The sequence below is a fragment of the Echiichthys vipera genome (assembly GCF_963691815.1).
Source record: "Echiichthys vipera genome assembly, chromosome: 21".
NCBI lineage: Eukaryota > Metazoa > Chordata > Actinopteri > Perciformes > Trachinidae > Echiichthys > Echiichthys vipera.
Genome location: NC_139846.1, coordinates 12,466,331 through 12,488,263, shown reverse-complemented (window position 1 = coordinate 12,488,263; position 21,933 = coordinate 12,466,331). Strand labels below are relative to the sequence as shown.

Below are 21,933 nucleotides of genomic sequence, written 5' to 3'. Positions count from 1 at the left end.
AGTGTGTATTCTGGGAGGAAAGTAGGTAAACACAAATGCTTTACTGAGCACTTCCAAATTAGCACAGGCTAATGTTTGTATTAGAAAGTTCATAAAATTAGACCTTTTAATTTAGATCTTTCTTTGCAGCTGCACGTTATCATGAGTTGTGTGTCTCTCCACGTTACCTGCAGTGGTACTGATGTTTTAACTGCTTATGGCATCGCTTGTTTTATTATACTGATCATTTTCCTCAGTTAATATCCCACCAGAACATACAGTACAGTTCATGCACAGACTCAGGAAATTGTAATTAGAGAAATGGGACCTTCTTGTTTTCCCAGCACAAACTTAGGGCACAAAATCCATTTATAACTTTGTAACAACAGAAGCTGAAAACTGAAAATGAATGAGCTTTGCTATAAACCTTTATTGAATTAGTAGCTGATTATTTTTTCTATAGATGGACTCATCGATATACTTATATATATATATATACAAAGTGGTCATTTTTAGCTCTACTTAAGTATGCAGCATTCAAAACCTCAATAGGTAGCCGCTAGTCGAGCTAAACTACTGCAACAGGACCTAAACCCACCTCTGCTCCACCCAAACTGCTGGGGAGTGTTGTATAATGTTTCCTATAGCTCATCTGCTCCGCTGGAAGGTTGGCGTTCTGACGATGGTCCTGCATACCCAGCAGTGCTATTGTTTTGGTAACTTCCCCAGGGCGAAGGACTTGTTATTACATGGTTCACACCCACTCATCTCACTGCACTGAGCATTGGATCATACTGGACAGAGCCCAGAGGAAAAAAAGAAAACAAATACAGGTTGCTTTTTTATTCTTGATCGCACTTCCGGAGCATTTGTGTAAATGTGGAGTGGAAACTTTCTACTCGCACTTGTTTGTATCCATCGTAAACTGCGTTTCCTCCCTGTTGCTTGCCCTGTCCCTGAGATAGTGGAAACTGAAAACCTCGGTATGATTACGTTCTAGCAAACTATTCACAATTGTAAGCAACTTCTAGGCCAAGAATTCTCTCATTTAAAGCAGCAGTATGTAGGATTAAAAGGAAACTATTGGCAAAAATGTAATATAATATGCATTAGCGTATAATCTTTTTTTATATCACATTTAACTAAATCTCTTTGGGTTTTGAACAAAACAAGAAATTTCAAGACACAGGGCTGTCCGCCATATCATGTTTTGAGCTTCGGAAATCATGACATGGCCTGAGAACGACACCAAGCTTCTACAGTTTAACCACACAGACCTCTACACACATCAGACTACTCAGTTATAACGGGACTCAGGCGCACTGCAGGGTTTCAGTGTTGGTTTACACTGTATAAATTAGTGGACTTCCTCTGCTCAGAACACCGCAGTGACTTTCGGCCTTCACGTATGCTTTCTAAGCCTAACATTGTTGGAACAGAGCAGCTAATTTCGGTAGTGAGAGAAACGAGTTCAGCCCCAGCGTGAGGAAACACGAATGTAAATCGAATCTCGAAAATAATCGGTAGATAAATGGATAACGAAAATAATCCTTAGTAGCATCCCTAATACAGACTTTCAAGTGGCGTGTGATATTTCTCATTTAACCTTTTGAATAATGTGTGGGGAATGTCAAACAGGTGAACAGAGGAAATGTTTTAAAAGACAACTGACATCCGGCACCAAAAACTGGCCTGGTGAGGTTTAAACCAAAGCCATTAAAAGGAGGCTGAGTCACCAAAAACAAAAAATGTCTGTGCTTTGGGGTATGACATGCTCGATGGACATGGAGCAGCGCTGTTGGAGGGTTACAGCAAATGGCGCTAGAAATAGTGGTAGTTTTCACTCAGGTGCTCTTTGCTTTCTCTCAGTCTGACAGAACTTTAAATCGGATGGAGAAAATACAACCGGACCGCGGCAGACTGTGGACTCCTCAGTTAAATTAATCAATCACCCCATATTCTTTGATAGCGCACCAGTTATTGCGCCTCTCTGCGATTGCAGACCAGATGTTACCGAGCATGTGTCATACCCCAAAGCCTTTTTTTTGGGTGACTCAGCGTCCTTTCAATTGCCTTGAGACAAAGTGGGAGCTGCTGCCACTCTGCTGCTGACCTAGTCCATTTAGAAGCCAATTCAAGGCTAATCTAATCTGATATGATATTATTGTGCTGGGCACTGTACTTGCGGTTACAAAAATCAACCTTCAACCTTACCTAGCGAAGTATTTTCATTTATTTAAGGAGGCAAACAATGGCCCATAATGTGAGGCATCATTTCATCTGAGGTCTACATCTCATGAGTAACAGCTCTCTAATGAGACCTTGAGATTTAAATTGCCCCTTGGTATTTTAATGGTCTTTGAGCCGCTTTAATGAGTTTAATTAAGTGTAACGCTGTTGTAAGCTTATTATTCTGTTGACTGTATGCAACTTAAAGACTTCTTAGAGATGCACCAGAAAAGGCGAATGCCAACATTTCATACTCGGACAAAAAGCAAGATCATGTCAGCTCAGGGGTTAATGGCAAGCCCTTTAAACAATTGAGTTCATTGTGAAGAAAAACACTCTTGCCTGTCCCATTCACACATTGCCAGGTTATAGTATAATGCTTGCAGGGCTTCTCATGTAAAACTGGACTTGTTTTGAGGAAACATGCTTACAGAAAACATTGGCCGCTCTTTCAAAGATCATGATTGTTTTGTCAATGCTTCCCCCTCAGGAGTGATCAAGGTGTCTCACCATGTCTGTAACTTTTTCACTTTCTAGAGTTGTCCTTTACATCTAGTGCTTTACCAGATCAGTGCACATAGATTGTATAAAAATGAAATGTGTATAATCATAATAAATCTAAGTAGATTTTAAGTTCTTTTTGTTTTATGTTAAATTGTTTTATAAGAAATTCAATATTCTTCTTTCGAGGCTGTTCATCGATGAAACATTAAATGGAAATAAAGTATAAGAAATTAAAACAAATGGAAATAACAAAAACCAAAAATCTTATACAATGTATTCTGAGCCTATCTACGTCAACACGCCACATTTTCAGCTGACAGCTGAATCATCTTCATTTGATTTTGCCTAATGTGGTAACTTAATATATAGAGATTTGATTTAGCCATCAACTTCCAAAACAAGTCAAATCTTGTTGCTGTGCCTCTGGAAACGGAGGATACAAACAGAACGACTTTCATCTGTTTTTTGTTATAAAAAAAATCTGACTGCTGATCTTTTCGTAATCTGTTCATTTATTAAGTAAATTACAAGAGAGAAAAAAACACCTACTGCTTGATCTGCAGCCTTCATGTCTGTGCCAGGCTGTTTAGCAGATTAGATGTTGGCCTGAGGTTTTTCAAAGCCCTGGTGCTACTGCAGTCAGTCCTTGCGTTTGTGAGGATGGCTCTTTTGTGTGCTTCCTTCCATTCAGATGGAGAGGGCGGCGATGATGTTGTTGATGTGACGACGTGTGGCTTATTTTATAGGATACGACTGACCTGTGTGCATCACAGTATAATTACTCAATTTACAGCTTTGGTTAAAACCTCTAAGGCCTCGTGAAGTATTTAACAATCATGTAACTGGATACAAATAGTAGAGGCATGACTACTCGAACAGAATAACCTTGTGCTATGCTCGGAAGCAGCAAATATCAAAGAGCATCAGGTCTATATTAACTCAAGGTCCCGGCTAACTGGTAGAATGGGCTTCCTCTGTCTAATTGGCTTGCAGAGCTTTGGCGCCCCTTGACCTTGCCTGCTGCAAACCCAACAGTTTCACCCATTTTCATCCTCTCTACACACTCAAGCACATATGCTCGCCAGCCCGTCCAGCCACCCCTGACGACTGGCTGTTTGTTTGTGTGAAGGAATTTACACTCAAATATGTACAGGGCAACTGGCTCCATGTGGTCAAGCCCGGGCTGAGCTCCCCATCACTGGCCGGCCTCCAGAGGTTTGTTTGGTATTGCTGCTGCTGCTGCTGCTGCTGCTGGTGGTGGTGGTGGGAGAGGGCTGGAGGGTTTATTTACAGCCCTGTTCAGCACCCTTAGTTTTGAGCAATGGTGGAGAGGTCTGTGATTACTTGGATGCTGGAGTGTTGAGCAAGGCCGACTACACACTATATCAGTTGTCAGTCAATAGAAAGCACCCAGCACTACTACCTGTAGAAAGTAGGCTTTCACATACAGTATAACATGGTCACTTAGTAGACTTTCACATACAGTATAACATGGTCACTTAGTAGGCTTTCACATACAGTATAACATGGTCATTAAGTAGGCTTTCACATACAGTATAACATGGTCACTTAGTAGGCTTTCACATACAGTATAACATGGTCATTAAGTAGGCTTTCACATACAGTATAACATGGTCATGAAAGTGACTGTTACTGTTTATCAGTTACAGGAAACTAGAAGGAAACTGCAGATTTATTTGATTATTTGAGACAGCAAGATTTTGGGTCATCTCAGTCTCGGCTATTTTGCAATGGTTGTATGCTTCTCTCTAATAGCCTTAAGTCGTAATTATGTTAAATTAAAATCAGGGAACTGTTTTTAGTCTTTAATATAGCCCTTTCCCAAACCTCTATACACCACTTGCCCAATGAAAACTCCAAAACAATGAGCACTTTGTTAATATTTGGGCAGAGAAGAGAGCATGGGGAGGATAGGAAAAGCTTACTGGAGGAGCGGACCGACTCGCCACTCACTCTTTCACTCAGCGAAGCCTGTTGCCAGAGGACAATGTGCTCCCAGCATTGCTCAGCGTCACGTATACTCCAGAGATTTTGTGGAAACAGCCGTGTGTGTGTGTGTGTGTCTGTGTGTGTGTGGCGTTAAATTATAGCAGTGAAGTGACCTCACACGAAGCTCTGAACAACAGCCGTACCTCTCCATGGGAGGGTATTACCAGCTTCATTATGCTATCACGCATTATTTAAAATAAAGAGATTAGCCCACCGCTGTAGGATTTAAGATTTAATCAGAATGTAATCTATGTGTTGTTTGCTTGTACATCTACAAAGTAGTTGTGGTGGAATAGACTTCCAACTGATGCTGTGCTCCCACTTTTATAGCGTGGAAAATTTGGCTGAATTAAAGTGTCCAGGTCTTGAAAAGTTCCTAAAATATGCATACGGAAAAGTATTGATCAGTGATATTGTTCCATTGTGATGCATACATTTAAAAAAAATCCTTACTTTTCACACAGGAGGCGCAGGACATCATTTGTGTTTTTTTGAGCTGCTGTCATGTCCTGGATTGTGGTATTTGGTGCTGTAAAGAATAATTGCCAGTTTGTCAATGAACAGTGAACAGAATCTTCCAAATGTGCCAAGGATATAAAAAGGAGAATTAAAACACAGTACCAGTCTGTGGTCCTCTCTGGCACAAACCTCCTACCGTAGCGTCCTGGGGGTTTCTCGTTTAGCAGAGTCACTGGCCTCGATCAGACCCGCTTCATCAGACAGGATTTGGGAAAAGCTGATTCATAATTGATGAACAGACAGTTAAGCTGTGCCAAAGAGAAATCACATAAACTGTCAAGGCAGAACTCTGCTTTACCTTCTTGAACTCAGGAGGATTTTGTAATAATGATAAAAGTTAGGTTTATTATCCCACAGTAGCCATTATTTCTGGATGTAGGCAGGGGTTAGGGAAGGGGCAGACAATTAAAAGAAGCCGGGACAGCCCCAGGATGTGAATGTAATCTGAAAATGAATGTGCTGTATGTGCCAAAGTCAGGCTCTACAACAGCACTAGCAGTCTTGTATTGCCTGAGATGACTATTATATTGAATCATAGTCATGTGCTGTCTTTCTGTCTCTTTTAGGGAGTGGGGCCACTGCAGTGGTTCAAGCAGCCTACTGTTTACCACGCAAGGAGAAGGTGGCCATCAAACGCATCAACCTCGAGAAATGCCAGACCAGTATGGATGAACTCCTGGTAAGATATTCACAACGCTGCTAAGTAAATTCTTATTAGATTGAAAGTCCAGCTGAAATTAAATTGCCCTTTTTTTGTGTGTGCGCTTCAGCCAATTTTGCTAATATATGTTTGTTCTGTCTAATATTTCTTGTTTGTATATCTGGAGTTTTCTTAACAAAAACAATTTCCCCATGGGATAATTAAAGTATTTCTGATTCTGATTAAATCGCTCATAAAGCAGTAACGTTCTATCATAGGTGGAGCGGGTGGTCACCCTGAACCAGCAGCCTGCTTCACGACACAAGAGCCACAGACTCGCGGGGGAAAGTGCACTGCTAATGTCAGTTGCAAGCTAGATAGCTAATTAACTTAGCTGCTCATCTGCAGCACATTACTCTGCGTGTAAACGTCCCTGCAAATGTCACTTTGCTCAAGTTAGATGCAGGTGTGGTCCTCGCTCTTCAATACCACTATCAACGCGCTGTCTGACGATGACATGCGGGCTACAACGCAAGTTTATTTGTTTTGTCTTTCATTCCCTACGGTGTGACACCAGCACCCTGGCAGCCTGTCAGGCGCTGTCAATCAAACAAAGACACTGACACGTCCCAGTATTTCCCCGCTGAGTGGAGTGACAGGGTGGGCAGGGTGTTCTGGCATCTCTCCTGCACTTTTTCTGCACCAGAAGATGCTTTGCTGAAGCAATGGCGCAAAACACATCGGACCTATTTCCCTGATATCTTCCTAGATTTGGTCTTCAGGAAAGTCCTAAGAAAAGTCTTCGCCATGACGTGTTCTTAAACTGCTGAATTGTTCGTACCCCTGTTCTCATCATGATGTATTGCACTTCCTCTAAGTTAAAAGCGCATGCTAGATGATCTTTATTAGCGTAGGTGAAAAGAAATAGGTTTTGGCTCTTCCCTAAAACAACAATCTTCATGAGAACGGAGTGGGTTTTAAAAAGGAATTTCTTCTTAAGAACGGTTGGTGAATGTGGCCCAATGTCAGAGATCTTTTATATTCTTCTGAAAAGTATTAACATATTTTCGGTACATTGTGAAATTATGTAGCGGGACAAATGAGCCCCTCCAGCCTGAGACCAAATCCTGATATTTCCTCCAAGAGCTTTTTCTTTTTTAATAATAAAGAAACCGACAATACATTTCAAAAAAACATAAAACATGTTGATATTTTTGTGACCTCGTTACTTTTTATGTATGATCAAAGGGAGCTGCTACCTGACAGCGTGAGTTTTCATTCAGGGCTTTGTCTTTGTGGTCCGTGCGTGTGGACGGAGTGAGTGCCACCTCTGCTTTTCATTACTGGTTTTCTCCAAGCCTTCCTCCAGTCATCTCTGTCACTTCAAACACTGTTCTAGTTTCTCTGTGAATGAGGACTCCACTTACATCCAGGAAACTATTAGACCACCGTGGGACATCTTCCTGAAAGCTGTATGGTGTCTTTATACCCTCATACATCATGCAGTGCTGTTTCCCAGCTCAGCACATCATTTACTGTAAATCATGGTTTAGGATTTAGATCAAGAAGTGGAGGGATTTTGTGAAGCTCCCCTGCATAAAGATGATCAGATGGTTTGTGGCTTTTGTTCTGCCTTTAGGAGTTCCTTATGTACAATATGTTTGTCAAACAATTTGTGGGTTACTTTACTGTACAGTTTTAGCTATAAATAGGGAAAGATGTCATACTACTTGGCTCGGACAAAATTGCACGGTCGCTGTCAGTTGCCCCTCTTGTTCCAGAGCACCACATACACCACATGTCATGTTTTGGTCACTGGGAAATGAGCTGTTGTTAACTTAGACCAGAAGTGTGATCAATGGATTTTTTTTCCCAGTGCTCGCTCCTTCTTTGCATCCAAAAGTCTGTGAAAGTAACCCGTGGGAAATAAACATTGCGTAAGCCTATACGCGCGCACGGAAGATCATTGCTAGAGATTAATGTCGGATTTCTCACTACTCGCTGGCAATACTGAACCGAGGAGGAGCCCTTCCCCACCCCCCACGATTTCTGCAGGATGAATCAGGGGAATGCTGCTCCCGGATTCTCGGAGCAGGCGGTCACATGGAATACAGCGAGGTCGGATTTCCTGCCTGTGGTTTTCCCCACAATTCCACAGCCTGTTGGGTACACGGTTAAACAGCAGGGAAGCATTAAATTGAATCCAGATCGCAAGATCGGAAAAAAAGAGATTGCCACAAGTTTTAAAGAAGCCAGTCTTTAATCTTACCTGTGTGAAATTCTTTAATATGAGAACAGTAGTGATATGTCGTGCCTCTTGTGTCTCCATGCAGTGATATGTTATCCCTGCCACAGCAGTTTGATGGACAGGAGATTGTGAGTGACTCAAGTTAGATCAGATGAGGGGGAGGTTTGTTTACGTATCCTCTTGCATAATGACACAGTTGTTATAGCTATTGCCTTTTATCATTTTATTTAAACGAGTGTTTTTATTTGATAAAAGCTAGTTAACAGCACAATATTCAATTCAAAACACGTCAGATCACAGTGACCTGAGAAAGATATTGAGCGTGCAGAGGGGAAAATTGTTATTAATGGTATAGGAACTCTGTATCACGCTAAAGGAAGTGATTCACATTCACATTTTCCTAAGTTTCCCCATCGATCGCAGATTGGCAGTGTCTCCGTTCCTCAGTAGGCCCTCGCGTGTGGGTTTCTGCGTGCATGCTGCAGTGAGATTGGGTCATAGTGAGTGTGTGTTAGGCTCTGAGTAACTGATAGTGACGTAACATTGCTTCTATAGTGGCTTCTCTGTGTGTCTGCCATCAGTGTGATTCTGTGGCACCAGTTTGTGACCCAGCACTGTATTCATGTTTGTGACAATAGGTCATTTATTTATTTATTTGCTCAGTTTCAAGGTCGGACACCGACACACTGAATACTGCAAAGATCAGGCCTATAATAGAAAAATAGATTAACTGTGGTCTGGTCTATTTCCTGGAAATGGCAGGCTAAACCTACTCCAGGGATTTGGCGTTTAGCTTGAATTTTGCTGGGCTCAACCTCAGTTTCAGTCCTACTTGAAGTGACATCACTTCAGTCACATCACAATGATTATTACTATTTTACTCACTTTTTGTAAACACAGAGGTTCTATAAACTAGGGGCTCCCAACCTTTTTTTTTTCTTATAATAGGGGCGCAATGGTTCAACATTTCAAATGTTTGTTTTGTCGTTTGCAAGAATCACGTTTTCTTCCATCCAGACATTTGAATAAAATTAAATTAAAAAGCAAAAGTGTTACTCAGCCTGCTTAACACAAACAAAAATACTTTAAGTATAATTCAATTCAATTCAGTTTTATTTAGAGTGCCAAATCATAACAAAAGTTATCTCAGGACACTTTACAGAGTAGGTCTAGACCACACTCTATGACTTAGTTATGATTTACACAGACCCAACAAAAGTGTTTCTCCTTAATTACAAAAATAACCCCTTCGATTCAAACATTAATATTGAGAGCCGCGGGTAGGAGAGTTTGTTGTTTCTGGTTTGTGTAGTGAACGTATTATTTTGTACGGTTCCATTTTGCACCCCTAGTATACCGTTTGTTTGTTGTTACGGTTTGGTTTTGCATCCCTAATGTTTAATGACATAAACATTTACATCTTAGGGATTTCATTCAGATGTAAAATATTTGTTTTCCGTTTCTCATTCATATTTGTGGTTAAATTGAATTTTGATGAAAAAATGACATTGAAATGTTGGTAAATTACAAACCAAGAATGGTGAAATTGCATCTAGAACATTTATCACCCTGATTTTTCTTTCATTCTAAGGCTTAACTGTTCATTCAAATATAGAGCTAACACGTGTAAAAGTAGTGGAGAGGGAGAAATGTACTATGCTAGTATGCAGTTTAGGAGTGTAAGACAGATTGCCATAATTAAGTCATTTGACATTGAAGTCTTACACAGGGTGGCATAAGTGTTTCTTCTGCTGCTGTCATCAGTGACTTAAATTACCTCAAATGTAATCACTGGATAGTGAAACCATTTGTGTTGCAGTTAGCTTTGTGCGTGCTGGCAGACAGGTGTGTCAGCTGTGGTTTACACGTCGGATGGTTTGAATAAAACTGCTCTCGATGCCTTAGTGTATTAGGATGAGGTCATCGCAACACCCACAACCAAACACAAAGGTCAAAAGTAAGACTGTTTAGAAGACGGTTTTCCCTCTTTCTGTTCATAGTTGATGACAATTTCATATTTCATGGTTTGCAGAAATCACTTTGGACACCAGGAACCTGGATAATATGTGCATAATGTACCTTTACATGAACGGTACAGCGTGGGCCCATGTCATCATGCAGAAATGTCTTTGTTATGATGTCCTGCAAAAATATTTGCCCAAAGCAAAATGTCGTCAAAAGTCAAAGGTTACACATTGGAATTTACACAGAAAGAACATGAATGGCTGTGAGTGATTAGAACATTTCCACTGTCTTTGCTGCAGCAAAGGTTTACAGTGACCTAATCTCCACAACAAAGAGTCTATCTGATTCACACATTGTCTGCTGGAAAAGATGGGGGGAAAACCTGCCAACTGCCAGAGCATGATATCCTCCCTGTTATCCCATTGTTTTTCTTTTCTGGGGTTACCCTGGCCCTCAGAGCTGTGATGACCTTCCTCTTCCACTGTGCTGAGAACAGAGGGGGGGTTAGACTCCGCTGAGGACAGTTAGCAGCCAGCAGGCTATATCATTATTGTTCTCTCTCAGCCTGTAGTATCCAGAGAAAGAATGATAGGGGAGACGACCCACAGAGCTCGCCGTCTGGCCCGACAGACTGGAAGTTATTAGACCGCTTGATAATCAAAAGCGGCTTTAGTTCAGAAGCAGCGCGGGGTGTCGGCTCACCTGTCGGTCAAAAGGTTGTTGCTGGTCATTCGGAAAGGAACCTTGTGCTCTGAAAATCTTCGACCGGCAAGCCACCTCTTCTCCTCAGCTAGTGTCCTCTACAGATCCGTCTGCATTTAAACATGTCCGTACCCGTCGTGGTTCAGTGACTTTGTTTCATGTGCGGTCTGTATCCACCCTTATTATGACTCAGTCCATGTTCTTAACCCTCTTTTGTCAAGTGCTTTCTTCAAGGCATCAGGATGTCACCTGCCTCTCTTAGCGGAGGCACTCACTGCAGGCCGCAGACTCAATAGTGATGACTCCGCAGCAGAGGCATACTGCTGCTAATGCACATTGTGTAAGCTAAGCGTTTATGCTGATGAAACATCAGGCTTACGTTTTGACCCACAAGCATCTATTGATTAATGCCTTTGACAAATGTATTCAGCTGGAGTGTTAAGGTTTCTCAGTTGAAAGGCTTGCGGCACACCTGTCATAGTACAAAACTCAATAGCTTTTTTTTTAAATAACACTCTGAAGTTTGGGGAAATATGCTTGTTTGCTCGTGGTGAAACTCATAATTAGATGAGAGGGCCGGTATTGATTTCACCTCAGCGCATCCAATACAGAGATACTGCAGATTTGGCACATGTTTAGAATAGCTTAGTAGAAAGACTGGGTTAAGGGGGGTATGCATAATCAAAATTGTAGGCTACTTGACATATATAGGTTAATTTGACATTCATTACTTCTAAGTTACGGGTGTTTTTTTACTTAACTTTGTTTTTTGTATATTTGCTATTGTTATATGTATTCTGCATTATATAATTTTATGTCATCCAAGTCTGGCACCGAGCAGAGATGTCATTCATAATTAGACTAAGGCTGCAACTTGTCATTTATCACAATTCTGTGACGTCTTCAAATTTCTTGTCTTGTTCAACCAACAGTCCAAAACTAAAATAAATCCATTTATTAGTCTCTTAATTAATTCGTCATTTCACCTCTAGACTAGAATGTATTTGAGTATTCAAAGGAATTGTAATTTTCAGTTTAATAAATGGTAGGCTAGTACTTTTCCTGGTGCAAATAATTACCCATTAAACTAAAAGTTCACTAAACATTTGTTAGATACATTATTAATAGTTTTAAATAATATTTCCAGTACTATTCCCAAACAGACTCGTTGTATTACATTCTTAATAAATCTTTAGCAGTTATATGCATAATAATGAGTCATATACTGTATATGAAGATGGACGATGTGGCTCCACTTCTTCCGTCAAATTAGGTCCCCATTAGAAAAAGGAACATTTCAACATATTTGAAAAATGTATTTGAGGTGTGCTTTAAATTTTTAGTTTGGCCCATGTCCCATCCACTAACATGGAGGGGGCTGGACTCATGACCAAGTACAGAGAAGCTGTGCATTAGTAGTATGGAGAAGCAGTCATCGGTCTATTCATTTGTCAAGTAAGTGCAGAAACAAGCAAAACCTCTGTGAATAAACCCTGAAGTCAGCTCGATTTTCTATTTCTTCTTCTTCTTAGGAAGCTTGTCTGTCCTCAAATGACTTTAGGACTGTTGCTGAAGTGACGGATTGGACTTCTGTGCCAGCATTACCTCAGCTCTCCTGCTTTCCAAACTCATACACACACACAGAGCTCAGTGCTTTATAAAGGGCTGAGTAGCGGCTGCTTTTCCCCTTCTGCAAAGATATGCATTATATTGACCTAGCCTATCTCTCTTCTGACAACTGACGTCATTGAGATCTTGAGTGTCGCATTCAATTTCAAGAATAGCTGCAGCATTTAAGGCATTTATTGAGTCTGCGTTCTTTTTATTTCCTCCATTTCTCACACCTTTTTGTATAAGCCAAATAAGAATAGATGGATGCTAAAACAGTCTTCAGATCATCTTAATGCTTTGTCCATTTTTGGTTAATTGGATTCTGTCTCTCCCTTTTTTGCTCCCCAACAGAAAGAGATTCAGGCCATGAGCCAGTGCCACCACCCCAACATTGTGTCTTACTACACCTCGTTCGTGGTTAAGGATGAGCTATGGCTGGTCATGAAGCTGCTCAGTGGTGGTAAGTTCATCTGTTTAATCTTTTATTACACCCACCTCAAGTTCTGTCGAGATCCATGACAGGAGATCCATACTAGCAATTTCTTTATCAGCTTTGTGAATACATCAAACTATTTTATGTGGCATATACCTATAGCCTTAAAATCAGAGGGATCCAGGTTTTTTGTCAGGGCCCCTCATGATGAGAGAGGGGCAGTGGGAAGAGCTGGGCTACTTGCTGCTGGTGATGTTAACTGTGATTGTAGGGAATGTGACAGCACTGATCCTCATTGTGTCCCATGTGAGCTGCAGCTCTTTCCGGGCTTTAACTCAGGAACAGTGCAGGAGCTAATGACAGGGCAGAGGTAATAACAGCCGCAGGCTCGTGACATGGCACCCATTTGGCAGCGCTGCAATTAACTAGTGAGAGGAGCCTGAAGAGGAGGCCACCATGAAGAGAAAGACCTCAAAATGCAACAAATGCATCTGCTTCTGATTGTTTTGTTCGTTTCTATCATCACCAGTAAAAGCATTTGTGGTTCTGGATCAGCATTTGAAGGAGAAGAGCTTTTGCAGCAGACCTGTGAGGGTCTATACACAAACAGCATGTAGATGAAGGCGTCCTGTTCCAAACATTTGACAAGCAACAAACACCGTCTTCAGAGATGAACGGTCTGATAAGAGCAATGGTCTTCTGTTTACAAACGGTCAAAAAAAATCTTTATCCTTCTTTCAATCTCACACACAGAATTATTCAAGAACAAGCATACAAAGATACTTCCAAACACTAAACATTTACAGTCTCTTTCTACCCTCCCTTGTTCCTCTCAGACCCCCTCTGTAAACAGCGGCCCACTGTAACGGATAGTCCCCAGGTGGCATGCCTGGTTCCCTCACATACACTCGAGTCATGAGCGCTTGGCAGCCGCCTTGCAGCTGGGCCCGCGGGCACAGTGCCCACCAAGCGACGCTCGAGCAGACGGCCAGCCTCACAGCAGGAGCTGACACCACTTAAGACAGCCTCTCGTTCCCCTTATCCCAGTTAAACAGAAGCCCTTGACGTTGAGTTTTATTGTGTGGGGTAATTAAATGATGGCCATGGCGAAGTCTGCCATGGAGACAGACGTCAAATGAGGTCGGCTTTATGGACCATCACTCCACAGGGCAGAGCATACCAGACCAGAGAAAGGCCAATCGCTATCTGCTCATCTGGCTTGGTGGAGCGAAAGAAACTCTCCACCCGCCGACTCTATCCTGTCTTGTGTCTTCCGTTACTGAAAGACTGTTAAAAGTTTGACAGTTGATCTGACAAAGCCCTGACATGTTTATGACTTGGTGTTTGTAAAGTTATATATGATAAAGCTGCTGAGTACATTCCCACAGCACAGGTCTCATTCTTCAGACAATAGAGAGAAGAATGTAGTTAGACCACGTAGTACTTGATGTCACTGGCTTGGCAATATATCACATTTACACCAGATGCACAGAGAGCTTTTTTGCAGATTAGTTGCTAAACAATCTGCAGACATTTCCAAAACACATATATGTCTGGATAATAACAACAGTTATTAAGCAACAATACAAAATTAATGATTGTATGCTATTCTTGTTTTGGCAAATACCACTTCTTAGTGGTTGACTCTCGATATGCCACACTGCTGTTGTACAGCTTATGGCACTTATAGAAGGCATGTCACTCATGCTGCACTGGCATGATACCCCAGGACGTACTTCAGCAGTTGCCAGGGGTGGAAAGATTCTGGAGAAGCTCATCGTATCTGGGGGGGAAAAAAATAGAGATTTGGTTTTATACAAAAGCAGTCAGTCTTACATTAACCCACTACTAAAAGCTATGTCTGCCTAGACCTAAGCTAAATCCTCTTATTTGAATCACTTTAGTGTGTTTAAAAGTCTGTTTGTGGGGACCAGTGGAGGTCCAAACTGAGACAGAGACGAGCCGTGGCGATACTGTTTGAGTAGCTAGCTTACGCCACAAGCTGTTTTCTGCTCTGTTGAGTTGTGGAAAAAACGGCGACAGTTGACTCGGCGGAAAGAGTGAGGCTTCGCTTTCTGAAGAAACGGAGATCCAACTTCTTCCTTCTGCAGGTAAACAAGGTCACTTTGGTAGTGATTACTCTGGATCCAAGAACAGTCAATAAACTCGGCCAATGAGATGGACTGCTATAAACGTTTGTTGAACGTGTCTCCTTTCAAAAATGCGAGTCACCCTCATGACTGCGACTCGGGACTCCTGTGGAGTTCAACGGCGCTCTGCCCAATGGGGAACCAGAGTTTGATTTCAAATCTCCAGTTACCATCCAGGTGAGAGATATGTGTGAAATAATCGTTCTGGTGGGCTGGTGGGTAACTGGAAGGCAGGCAGAGTTTCATACAGACCTTTGCTTTGTTAGAGAGGCTGCATGGCCTGTCTTTGTTAACAGGCCTGGTCGATCCAAACAGCGCTAAAATACCTTTTTTTAACCTTTTATTTATTCAGTAGGGAGTTTAACTGAGAGCAATGCTCTAATGACGGAGGTACAAGCACTGTTTTTCACTGCCCCCCCCAGATTTATCCCAGGGGATTGAACCTTCTGGTCACAAGCACGCTTCTTTAACCTTTAGGCTTTCTAGGAAACTCATTCAAGACCAAACCTGCAGAGCTGAATTCTGTAGGAGGTGCACAGGAGGCACAGGGCTTTTCAGGAAATTCCTGTTCTGAATGTGACATGTCAACAACTGTTTCATGATTGAGCTGCATAGCCCATCACTGACTGAATACACATCGGTTAGACATCCACTGAAACCCACTGGGGACGAATATGAGTCATGCCAAAGCAAGCAGAGGAATGTGTTCCCAGGAGACGAATGTGCAGCCTTCACTGACCGACTTCACTGCTGCCGAGCACAATCCAATGCCACTCAAGAGTGCAATCTGGCAAAAGGCAGATTGTCATTGACTGTTTCAGTTTAGCATATGAAAAGACTTTGTCAAGTTTGGAGCCAGCGGATTTGTCACATCATGATGTGGCTGGCCCTCTGTTACCAAAATGTTGACAGAGCTTTGATGGGGACTCCAGGTTAGCAGGTTACCTCGGTTGCTTATCTTCTAAAACTTTATAACTGGATGGAGGCATATGTCTGTCAGTTTGTCACTCATCTCTTCTACACCTTGTTATTGCACCACCTATGCCTCTTCACAGCCCCCCCCCCCCCCCTCCAGATTTGCTTGGCATTCCTTATCGGCCTTTAGCACAGTTGGCACCAGCTCTCATCTCCTTCGTCCAATTCCCCCCTCCTTTTACTCTCTCATCCTCTCACTCAAGCTCAAACCTCCTGCTCAGACCAGAAGAAAGACATGTAAAGGCGTTTCTGCTGGTTGAAGTACACTTAAATTCATGGCTTTTACACCTTCCCAGTTTTTCTTCGAAATCCTGGAAGAGAGAGAGATTTGACTAATCCAGCATGTAACTGAAATGATGATTTAGCATTTGGAGTTTTTTGCATGCTCTACAGGGCCTGACGCTGTCAAGACTTGATTTCTCCCCTGTGATTTGTATAAACTCCTCCTTTGGGGGCTTGGACAGGCACCGTTCAAACCACGCCAACAGGTGTCATTTGTCTTGGAAGCCCTAGTCTTTCCCATGCAAAATGAACCTTTGGATTGTTAACCTGTCCGTCAATGTCGGCATGTTGGAACAACCTAATGAGGCATGAAGAGTTCAATCAGATGAATCTGAAAGAGGCTGACAAGGCTGGCATTTAGTGATCCCCCAAAGTCTACATCATGCTGTGTGTGAGCTTTTAGAAATGTTGTCCCCCTCAGTGGTGCCACCTCAGCTTAAAGTAGACTTTCCTGGAAAAGGAACTATACACTATTTGTCTTGCTTTATCCTATTCCTTTATCTTTGACAACAGTTTCCTTTTCTCTTAAAGAAAAAGCTTCAGGGCTGCCTCCTGAAAGTCGACGGGTGGAATCGTCCTTAGATAACTCCTCAGTTGACATGGAGTTGAGCTGTTGTTTTTTTTGTTTTTGTTTTTAATTAATCAGTGACAGTGTATAAAATATAAAATAAAGCAATGAAATATTGCTTTATTTTATATTTTAGCTGGGCGAGCACGCTGAAGTGTGTTTCCCACATCTGATTGTAGGCTATTGTTATGAATGGTGGTGAAACGGCATACCGTGAAGCATGGTAAACGAGATTACATGATCACAGATCCCTGACGAGAGGAGAGAGAGCGCTGTGACCACGTGGTCCACGGCCTGAGGAAGCGGCAGGGTGCGGGGGCGAGGGACGCCTTAAAGCTCGTGGCTAGACCTGCTATCCACCTTCACCGCTTGCCTTTCCAAGTCGACCTAGAGCAGTTCCCCCCCCCACAGAGGAAATATGCCGAGTTTAATCCCCCAGAGCAACCTGCCCCACCCTTTGGATCTTTATGAAACTGTTGCCGTCCTACCTAGACTGTAGGTAGGGTTTTCTTTAAAAAGGAATGGATAGGGGAATCTTCGTATTGAATAGCCAGCACTAAAAAGTTGAACATTTTGGGGAATATTTGCTTTCTTTATGAGAGTTGGATGAAAAGACGGATACCACTCTTCGAACAGACATCAGTATAGGTCTTCCCATCTAACTCTTGGCAAGACAGCAAATAGGCGTATTTCCCAAGGTGTCGATCTATTCCTTTAATGGTGTATAGTTAATGCAGGGCTGCAACTTTTCATATCCGGTTGAGTGAGAAAGGATAGGTTCTCACACATTAGCTTCTTTATTCACTTTCTTGTGTAATCAAACCTTCATTTGTTGGCTCATTAGGACTACACCTCCCCTTCAATTGTGCATCTATTGACTAACCCTCCTTCCCTCACTACCTTCTCCATTGTCACCTTCATTTCTGGTCGGTTCCTCTTCTCCTTCCTGCCATTTCAGACATGAAGATGAACATCAGACTGGGCGCAGAAGCATTGAGAAAGCAGGGAGGCGTGTGCGAAGAAACAGAGGAGAGAAACACGCTGCCTTTTCTCAATGAGCTTCAAAGAGCTGTCACATCAGAGACGCGAGGCTGCACTCTTCCTACACTCCTCACCCGTTTCTCGCCAATTCACTCACTCACATATAAATTATCCCATACACGCACACACATCTTGGCTGCTTTCCCCACCTTTCCTCATCTGTCATCTCTTTGAAGGAGTCTCTTTTCCTCACTGCTGAATCATATTTTCTGCCGTGCGCCGTCACTGCACGAAGAACCCGTTGAACCCACCGTCTCTCCCTCACTCTGCCTCTGTGTCTCTCGCGGTGTCGAAGACTCTCGGCAATAATACTGTCTAGTCTCAGCTGGCCCATCATCGGAGGACATCCTGAAGTAATTGAGCAAAGAGATATCTTTGCACCCCTAGCCTGGCACCATTGCCGAAGCACAATCAATTTAGTCCTGAAAATTTATCAGGGACAGTCTTTCAGGACCTTGAAAGGGCCATTTCCAGCTTTTGTTTGCAAGTGCTGTGTGTGTGTGTGTGTGTGTGTGTGTGTGTGTGTGTGTGTGTGTGTGTGTGTGTGTGTGTGTGTGTGTGTGTGTGTGTGTGTGTGTGTGTGTGTGTGTGTGTGTGTGTGTGTGTGTGTGTGTGTGTGTGTGTGTGTGTGTGTGTGTGTGTGTGTGTGTGTGTGTGTGTGTGTGTGTGTGTGTGTGTGTGTGTGTGTGTGTGTGTGTGTGTGTGTGTGTGAAGGAGGGACAGTGTGGCAGTGTGTTTGTGTATCACTGCAGCACAATACAGCTTGTCAAGCAAGTGCGATTCTTTTCGCTTCTCTGCTTTGTCCCAATTCACCAGTGACGCCCAATTTTCTGTCACACCAAATGCAAATACCGAAACCTCTTTTCAGAGAGACATTCTTTATTCTGTGGAAAGTGTCACAAAGGAGATCATACACTGACAGCAGTCTGACTTTTCATCCAGATCGCTCATTTTATTCAGCAGCAGCCAGGCTGAGGGAGACACTGTCAGAGAGCAGGACTACACTAGTTCTCCATTTAGTCTAGGCAATTGAAGACAATGCAGAAGTTGAACTTGTAACCTCAAATGTTAACATGCACACTTGTCTTCCTTGTACATCTTTGGCCAATTCCAAAAGCATTAATCGGCACACACACACACACCCTGAAAGAGAACTCACGCATAGAATATATATAATGATGTTGTCATCAAGAGTAAATCCTTGAGCTACCCTGTAGACAGAGTAATGACATGACTCCGACAGCACAGCAGCCATGCTGGTTTTAACTGGCCACATGAAACTCATTTGGATGGTAAACACTTCAAACTATAATCCTGTGAAGCTATAAAGTAGATCTAGTTTAAAGTCAATGGATCAAGTCCAAAACATGTTCCTTAATGACATCATACATTCTAGACGTAGTTTAGTCACAGACAGTTGTCTTTGTTTTATAGATACTGACTTTTCATTTTAATATCATTTGAATATCATAGATGTCACAACATAACATCATTTTTTGTAGATGGATTTACCTTTTAAAGAATTCATGGTAATGAGTGTTCTGATTTCTCTCTCAACCATTGGTTTGTTTTGCCATGGCCAAATTGAAAGGTCATGGTGATGTTTATGGTTAAATGACTTTGTCTTAACACAGCTAATTCATTTGTTTTTTCCTTCAATAAGATCCATCTTACTGGAACAAGAAAAAAGGTCTCTGTGTACCCACAATCTAATTTGTCCAAACAGTATACGATTATACACGAATCATCTTGACTGAATGTCTGCCAATCCACTAGGACGTATGTTTTCATAAATAAGTTTTAGTTTAGAGTTGGCTTAACAAATGATACAGGCTGACATTCTCATCGATGCAGGAGCCAGATCATCAGAAACGAGACAGTTTATTTACCCGGGCGTTTCTGAAGAGGTCAACCACTGGATAGTTTTCATTTCCCACTGTCATTGATTTTGACAAATGTAGTTTTCAACAAAGAAAAATGAGGCATGCCATTGTAATTGTTTTTATTAACCACTGTCCTGTGGTTTTTATCCAGGCTCCGTGCTGGACGTGATCAAGCATATCATCTCCCGAGGCGAACACAAGACGGGCGTCCTGGACGAACCTAGCATAGCCACGGTGTTGAAAGACGTGCTTGAAGGCCTGGAATATCTACACAAGAACGGACAGATCCACAGGTAACAAGCCTCATGGCCCTGCACTGTGGTGCTGTGATTAAGCTGACACAGAACTTTCAATGACCACCAAGCTCAGAGGCTTTGACAGACCTCACTGTGACGGCTTATGGAGCAGAAACGTTCCCTTCTCTGTTGCTCTCCTTAAAGGTGTCATACCCATTTTAAGTCCCCCCCACCTTGACTTTGTGGAACATTATGTTCATCAACATCACAAATGAATGTGCAAATTAATTTACCTGACAAAGTACCAGGTGAACCTGAACCAAAACCAAAATGGATTTCCATTAATAGGTGGACATATAATTGTGTATTATCTTAATTACTTGCAATTTAAGGAAACTTAGTCAACAAAAGTATGTGAAATCTCAATCTAAATGCATGGCCTGAGTGTGTGCCTTAATTCAAAGTTAAATACATAGAAGTGATTAATATTCTTCTAGACAGATGACTGTACAGAGGAAATGGCATTATAAGACAGCCACTTTCACTCCTAAAGGTCAGGGTTGTTATTGAGATCTGTATAGAGATGAGGCGGTAAATTTCCCCAGTGGGACTGTGACAAGTGTTCCAGAAGAAGAAGCGGTATTTATGTGCCGATTGCTCACCAACTAAAGTATGGATACCTTGTGAAAAAAATCAAACTCACTTTCTTTATTAATAAGAAGCTTTACAAATGATACAAGCCTTCAGTGTACAACTGTGAGTTGCTGCAAGGAATATTTAAAAACTATGACTTCCGGGCTGATAATCTTTAGGAGCTACGGTATGAATATGGAATGTGTGAATGGCAGATTTGCGTGCCACAGGAAATGAAATCCCGAAAGCTCTCTTCTAAGCCAGTTCAAGACCTGGCTAAGTCCCTGCACCGAGGCTGTTACAACAAACTCAGTCGACACACTGGCTGTAAAAGTCACCGCACTACCTCCTCTGTATTTAATATTAATTACTCATTTGTTCATACGTCTCCTCTTTTTCTCTCCCTGGCACACATATAGATCGCGACAGGCTACGTGTGTAAATAATGCATGGCTTCTCGCTTTGGTTAAGTGCTCAGCAGCTCTCAGAGTAGCATGCCAATGAGAGACGGAGAGAGGCTTGAGTGAAGACTTTGACTTGGATGAGGGATGTGGAGATCATTCACCTCCTAATTAGAAAACTGCATCTAATAGAAACTACGGTATAGGTGGGGATGCAAGGAATTTGCACTGTTTAAATTACTGTGTTAATTAAAAGGGAAAACTCACTGCGGTATACCTCCGCTGCAGCATTTAAGTACCCACTTTCAGCATAATGTGACAGGATTATCAGTCAGTGCCAGAGTGACGGAAACGTTTTTCCTGAGTGAAACCTGGCTTTAACTGTGTGCCCTGTCTAAGAAGACATTAGGGAATCATTAATGAATCATTCATTTATCACTTCTGTCAGGCTCTTTGGTGTTACTTGTGAAAAAAAGAAATTGTGAGGTTAAGGTAATCCGCCAGCACTGGAAATCATTGACATGCAAAGAGTGGCCAGGCTATGGTGTCTGCTGATGTAAACATGCGCGTATGGTTGTGCATTTTCCTCCTGTTTAAGCTGGGTCATATGAGCCTGAGCCCCAGGGGCAGGGGTGACGGAGAGAGTCAAGAGGGCGAGGGTTTGACAAGGAGAGAGAAAGTGTCACATGATATGTTCCATCCAGCTCAGTACGGCAGAAAAGCAATTAGAGTCTTGCTGCACGGGCCGTAGCCTCAACCAGAGACATTTACCACAAGACAGCGAACTGCTCCACCTCCACTTTCACAGAAGCTCGGAAATGGTGATTCAAAGGTGACGCCCCTCCTCTAACTTGTGCAGCAGGTAGACACCATGGACATGACAAGAGAAGAATAGTCTAGATTTTGGCAGTTGAATCTAGATTT

At 42.3% G+C, this 21,933-nt stretch overlaps 1 protein-coding gene across 3 annotated transcripts in view; it reads left to right on the top strand.

Annotated features, from left to right (window-relative positions):
* Positions 1–21,933, top strand: part of oxsr1b (oxidative stress responsive kinase 1b) — a 39,754-nt gene that overhangs the window by 2,544 nt on the left and 15,277 nt on the right. For all 3 annotated transcript variants that reach the window (XM_083936191.1, XM_083936190.1, XM_083936189.1), the window contains exons 2-4: positions 5,808–5,920; positions 12,759–12,867; positions 19,891–20,032. In XM_083936191.1, coding sequence (XP_083792317.1) covers positions 5,906–5,920; positions 12,759–12,867; positions 19,891–20,032 — 266 coding nt within the window. In that variant the 5' untranslated portion in view covers positions 5,808–5,905. The remainder of the gene's footprint in view (positions 1–5,807; positions 5,921–12,758; positions 12,868–19,890; positions 20,033–21,933) is intronic.